General features: G+C 44.6%; 1 protein-coding gene across 1 annotated transcript; it reads right to left on the bottom strand.

Moving 5' to 3' along the window:
* Positions 1-1,443: 1,443 nt before the first annotated feature.
* LOC131209149 (zinc finger protein 34-like) lies at positions 1,444-3,661 on the bottom strand. The gene is made up of 2 exons (XM_058202146.1): positions 3,530-3,661; positions 1,444-3,453 (listed from the first exon to the last, which is right to left on the bottom strand). The coding sequence occupies exons 1-2, from the start codon at positions 3,609-3,611 to the stop codon at positions 1,514-1,516; spliced, it is 2,022 nt and encodes a 673-aa protein (XP_058058129.1). The 5' UTR covers positions 3,612-3,661; the 3' UTR covers positions 1,444-1,513.
* Between the last annotated feature and the right edge of the window lie 2,434 nt (positions 3,662-6,095).

The raw sequence follows: 6,095 nt of genomic DNA, 5'->3' as shown, positions 1-6,095 counted from the left end.
TATTATATTATTATTATTATAATCATATGTACATATAATCGCTATAAATCAATTAAATGGCCGATGGCGAGCGATGGCGATTTTGCGCATACTGATCGTCATTTCAACTTCATTGAATACCGCAAATTTCGGTATTTATAATTAATATTGAATAAATAAATAAATTGTAACGCTGTACATTGCTACAATCAATTTCGATGGCTTAAGGAATGCACCGAAAAGTATTTGATCTATTTGAACACTTATTCTCTCTTTTCTCGGTACGAGATCATCTTCGCTGGGCAAAGTTCAATAGTACACTGCGCATATTTTTCGTTGAGCTTCTGCATTTGGGATTTTTGATCAAAGGTAAATGACCAAAAGCATTTAATCAAGCTTCAATAATCGTTCTTATTAGACCTGTTCTGTTCTGTATGTGCAGTATTTTCTTTATAAAGTGGAAGTAAATCCTGAATTACGAGAGCTGTAAGAGCTCTAAGATCTGAGATAGATCTTAAGTGTATCTTAATTTTATCGGCATTAGCGGCCAAAGCGATCGAAGTACTCGAAAAAGGCCGTCGAACGGAGGAAAAACGTTTCTCCATGATTCCTTTGGAAAAGAACTAACTAAAAGAATTTTGGAACAACTTCACAAAAGCAATAACTTCACAAAGCAACAGATTTGATTCGAATCAAATCATACGAACGAATTGCATGTTTCTCTTTTCGCAATTTGTAAACGCAAGTTAATTGTTCGTATGAATCTTTGATCAAATGCAAAGTTTATTTTTAGTATTTTTTTTCATTTGTTTTTATTGAGAAGTGAACTGTTTTTAACAGGGGGTGGGAATAGCAGCTCCCATTCAAGTGAAATCACTAGTATTCTGAAACAGTTTTGCACGGGGAGGGCATGGAGACGCCAACTTTTTTGCCATTGTGCCCCACCAGGCGTCTCCATTCGGAATACTAGAAACTGTATTTTGGTTGTTTTTCGATCAATGCATGGTTCAAATTAATCATTTGTTGTCAGTAGCGATTTGAATTAACGTTTTCATCGGGTTTCAGGAGTGCCCTATGAAAAGGATGAGTCTAGGGTCTGAAAAGTGTACCCAGGCTGTTTGAATCGCCCTAGCAGACAAGGATCAGGATCCAGAAGGCATCTACTCTGGGGTGCACAATGATAAGATGGATTTGGAGTTGTTATGCCCATGCTTCCGAGTAGATGTTCCTGCCGTAAAGCCATGCCCGGTCATCGAAGTAGCTCCGCAGAGCTTTCCGAAAACCCCAATATTCATGGGCGAAATCAGTAACTGTACGAACAGTAAGACCAAAGTTTCATCGACTGCCAAATGTATTGAAAGCATTTATTAATTTCCATTTGCGTCATTGTAATAATACAAATACCAATTATTTTAGCATGCTACAGAAAAAACCTTCAAACGTACGCAACTAAAATATTGTGCTTGGGGCTTCAGAGGAAAAATCCTTCTCAAACGGCAACACTCGAGAACGACGAACGGAGCCATTTTCGTTCCTACACATACTCAACAATGTACATCTCTTCGACCTGCTCGTTCTTCTCCGGCAGGAATTCTATTCCATGCTTCATCCTACTGTGCTTTTTCCTCTCGCCCTTCGTTTTGTACATATTGCCACACGTCTCGCAGGCGAACGGCTTTTCCGTCGTGTGGGTTTGTCTGTGCGCTTGCAGGTAACGTGGCCTGCCGAAGCTTTTCCCGCATGTTTCACATTCGTACTTCTTGTCCGACTCGTGCTGCTCCATATGCTCCCGGTAGCTGAACGGTCGGCGGAATGAACGGCCGCAGATGTCACACTTGTACGGTTTTTCTCCCGTGTGCAGCTTCAGATGCAGTTCCAGTTGGTTTTGGAAGGCGAAATATTTGTTACAAAAGTCGCACTTGATCCGCAAAATGTGTTTGCTGCGCTTGTGTACGTACATTGCACCGTACGTTTTGGCTTGGTAGTCGCAGCCTTCGTAGGGACATCGGTTATCCTTCAGTTTGCCCATCCGTCGCTCATATCGCTTTCGGCGCTCCGTGACATACACTTCCTGTTCCTCCGCCGTCATGTGTACGTTCATATTGTGTGCCCCAAGCTTCCGCTCAGATTCGAATCTTTCGCCACAGCTTTCGCACTGGTGCCCATTCTTCTCTGTTCGGTGAAATCGTTCATGACGCTGCTGCTGGTGCGAGTCATTGAAGCGCCGGTCGCAGAACCGACACGGGTACGGCTTTTCGCCCGTATGAACGCGCAAATGGCGGACCAACCGTGGTCGGTTACCGAACACTTTTTCACATATATCGCACTTGTAGCTCTCCTTCCGCAACGCCTCGTGGCGATTCATGTGATTGACCAAGCTTTTACGATTGTGAAACTGTCGACCACACTCTTCGCATACCAGCTCGCCTGAGTGATGTGTGCCGCGATGCTTGAGAAAGCCCGTATCGGTCGAAAAACGTTTGCCGCAAACGTTACATCCGTGCGGGAAACCATGTGACCGATAATGGCTACGTAACTGCAAGAGGGATTTCAGTGGTCGTGGACACCACCCTGCGTCCTTGCAAACAGTACATTCGTGCGGAAGCATGGGAAGATGCGTTTCGACGTGCCGGTCGAGCTGATCAGCAACCCGCGCTGTATAGTCACAAATGTAGCAACGTAACCGATCGTCGTAGATCGGTAACATTTCGCCGTCAGCACTGCTCTGGCTCTCAACTTCCCACTGCTCTTCTTCGGCCTCGCTCAAATCGATTGCCTTCTCCAAGCTGTTGTCCAGCTTTCTCGGACGCAACGAGCGCCTCGTTTGTTTACGCTTGCTTTCCTCATCGGTCACCTCTTGATCCTGGTCTTCAGCCGCTGTTAACAGGTCAATTCGCATCGATACCAGCTCTTTTCGGGCACCTACGGAATCGCAAGTCATGTCTCGACTTGTCTCATCATCCTCCAAGTCGTCCAACTCAATTTCGGACATCCCGTCCTCTTCCTGCTTTACGCTTTCCAACGTTAAATATTCCAATATCTCGTCGGTGTTTACACCCGCGTCTACACACTGCACTGTCGGAGCATCTGTGTACGTTGCCTTCGTTGAGCACTCTTTTGCATTTCCGACGAGCAGGAGAGGGTTTCTAGCTTGCAGCGCTTCCATGCGATTTTTCCGTTCTATTTCACCTTGCGGTTGGTAGTTTTGTAGTTGCTTGGAAATCGGCCCATTCCAGTAGAAACTTCGCAGCCGTTCGTCCTGCTGCCGGAACTCACTCACGAAGTTGAACGCGCAGTCCACCATGGCGAGGCATCGCTCACAAATACGGCGCGGGTATCGATCGTCAACATCAATCTGCGTCCCGCACAGCTTGTACAGCATCTCCGGAATCATCACACCATCGATCCGGCCCACCAGATTAGTTAAGTTCGGCTGCTTCAGCAAACAAACGCGGCAGAAATCGTCTACGAGCGCTGCAAAACAACATCAAGAAATTGGAAAACGACTTTATCGATTGTACCGTTCACACCGCTGTGCTTCAACACGAACGCTCGTTGCTCGAAGGCCCCGTTTCGTCAGCTGAATCGATTCCAACGACGACATCGTCTGCCTCCTTCTTGACTGAATTCATAGCTCAAAAACGGTCCTTCCACGGTTCAGAAAATCAAGATTAGACAAACCAAGTACACTTTTAACTTTTAACCCAAGCTTGCTAAAAGAATCAAGCCAGAAAAAGTTGACTTTGACGTTGCTGTCATCGTTGCTGCCAGTGTTGCCAGCGTATTTATATTTTTGTTCCGCTGCCAATTCAAATTGCCTTTCAAATTAAAACTGGTCATATGCATATTTTGCAAAAACTGTCGGCAAAAGCGAGCAATCAATTGGCAAAATAATCAAGGTATATGAAACGGAAGGTCGTGTCCAACATATCAAAGCTGTTGGGCGTCGTCGACGCGGCGTCGTTGTTGTTGTATCCGACGTAGGCTAAAAGAGGCAAGAAAATCTGGCCACGAAGCTTTGACGGAATTAGCGAACAACAATCAAGAGGCCTGGTCCAACAGAGGATTGTAAGAAGTACTGCACGACAAATGACAATACTCGCCGTTTGGTATGATTAACAATTTTTATTTGTATCATCCCTAATACAGCAAAACTATCAAATAACACGCCTTATACGGTTTTTGATTGACTAAAGTTAATGTTTCATCCTCGTATTTCGTAAAACGTCGTTTTGTGTTGTTGAACTACACTTCTTTTCGCTATCAACTGTATTTTCTGGATTTTTGCTACGGTTGCATATCCTTCACACCGACACTGGTCTATCGAGAATTATTGTGCAAATGCTTATAATTACTTTACTTTTGACCTTGTTTTCTACAACTAAGGAGCAAGTTGCTTTAAACCGGACGCTGTCTAAATACTTCGGCGCTAGAGCGCCAAACTCTTCTGGAGGAATGCGCGTCTGCCTGGTTGTTTTCAAGCAGCTGACTACATCGCAGGATCTTCACTATCTCCAAAGCGCCCTAGGTTATGGCCCCAAGCAACAGATAGACATTCGAATAAACTATGACCGAACTAGTAACTGAGGAAGAAACATTTTAACCCGTATTGCTGGCCACGGCGGTTTGGCCGTTGTAGATACAGGAAAATGAATGAGTGAATATTTTTTAACTGCTGTTTGGGTTTACCTTAAATATAAGTGGTTAAGACTACTTTAAGACGGCACTTCTATTACATCGTCTTATTATTTACAAAAACCACGTAAATGAGTACATAACGGATGAATTAATAATCTTCGCAGGAAGGATCTGACGAGTTGAACACGAGTCACATTGACACTGCCGCGCTTTGATCTTCCTTTTGCTTTTCTTCCAATGTAATCGCCTGGGAACTATTGTGCCCGTTTGCGAAGTTGATAAGTTGGTTGGCAAGGACACTCATTGAGTCAATAGTTGGATGGGATTCCGGAAGAATATGATGTTGGCCACGGCGCTTGAAGCACCGATCGAAGAGCTCTTGTTTCCGAGACGGTTCTACCGTCCAATAACCACCTTTTCCTTGATGCGCCGTTGGGCGCGGTATGTTGATGAAATAAGAGTGGACACTTAAGTTATGCCGGATGGATCGCTGCCAGCCGTTGCCCAGTTGGTGCCGGTAGTACGGATACTTTTCGGTTACGAAGGAGTAGATCGCAGCCAAGCTTGCGTTGTTACCCGGCGCCACTGAAATGGCTTGCACGATCATTTGGGAGTAGGTGTAAGGGGGCCTCTGTTCCGGCAACGAAAGCGCTTGTAATTTCACATTTTCACCAAAGCCTTGGTTTCCCATGGTTTCTACCGGCGTGAATTTGTTTAGATCAATCAATCCGTCATGGGAATTCTCGAATTGGAAAGTAATATTTGTTGAAGGTATGCGGAAGGTGCATTGTTTTGGAAGGATATATGGTTGGTCTCTTTTCCGGTGGAGCAAATTGTCAATGAAGATACCATTCTTGCCGGTAATGCGCAACTTAAAGTTACCTTCCGCGCAGTATTCGATGATAAGATGTTTGCGGGAAACGAATTTGCTATCCCCGATGTGGAAATCTACCATCGAGTTGGACGAGTTCCGACCTGCCTCGGTCACACTATTTCTAATCAACAAACAAATGCTGTCGTTGAGCAGTTGACCGATTACATTGCAATACAGTGTTGAGCCTTCCGTTTTGCCGCGCTCTGCAACGGTGTTGTTTCCATTACTCTGCGGTGCTTCCGACATGCTGCAAACTATTTAAGGCTTCGAGAAAGACGCTGGTAATGTGACGATGGTTTCCAGGTGATGGATTTGAGGCGAAACCTGCTAAGCACTGATGAACACTTCCAGAAAAGAAAGAAAAGTTTGGTTCTTTGACGCCGACGGTTGCAATGCTACGGGAGAAGAATAGGCTGCTAAGATCAACTGCACTATGCTGAAAAATAGGAAACCGGCATTGACTGCACCCACCAATTTGACATTGTTTGAATTTCGTTTAACGGTTTTCTATGCTCCATTGTTGTCAAGTATTTTATTTTAAGCATTTAAAGCATTAAAGCTAATGATACAATTGGACAAGTACATTTTTCAATGCTTTGTGTAT

This window comes from Anopheles bellator, chromosome 2, assembly GCF_943735745.2.
Source record: "Anopheles bellator chromosome 2, idAnoBellAS_SP24_06.2, whole genome shotgun sequence".
NCBI classification, from domain to species: domain Eukaryota; kingdom Metazoa; phylum Arthropoda; class Insecta; order Diptera; family Culicidae; genus Anopheles; species Anopheles bellator.
This window is presented reverse-complemented; position numbering and strand designations above follow the sequence as displayed.

What these genes read in the sequence shown, in the direction of transcription:
- LOC131209149 (XM_058202146.1), bottom strand. Translation starts at nt 3,611, where the DNA reads ATGAATTCAGTCAAGAAGGAGGCAGACGATGTCGTCGTTGGAATCGAT. An exon ending in GGGGCCTTCGAGCAACGAGC is followed by an intron (nt 3,454 to 3,529) that starts GTTCGTGTTGAA and finishes GTTGTTTTGCAG; the next exon opens with CGCTCGTAGACGATTTCTGC.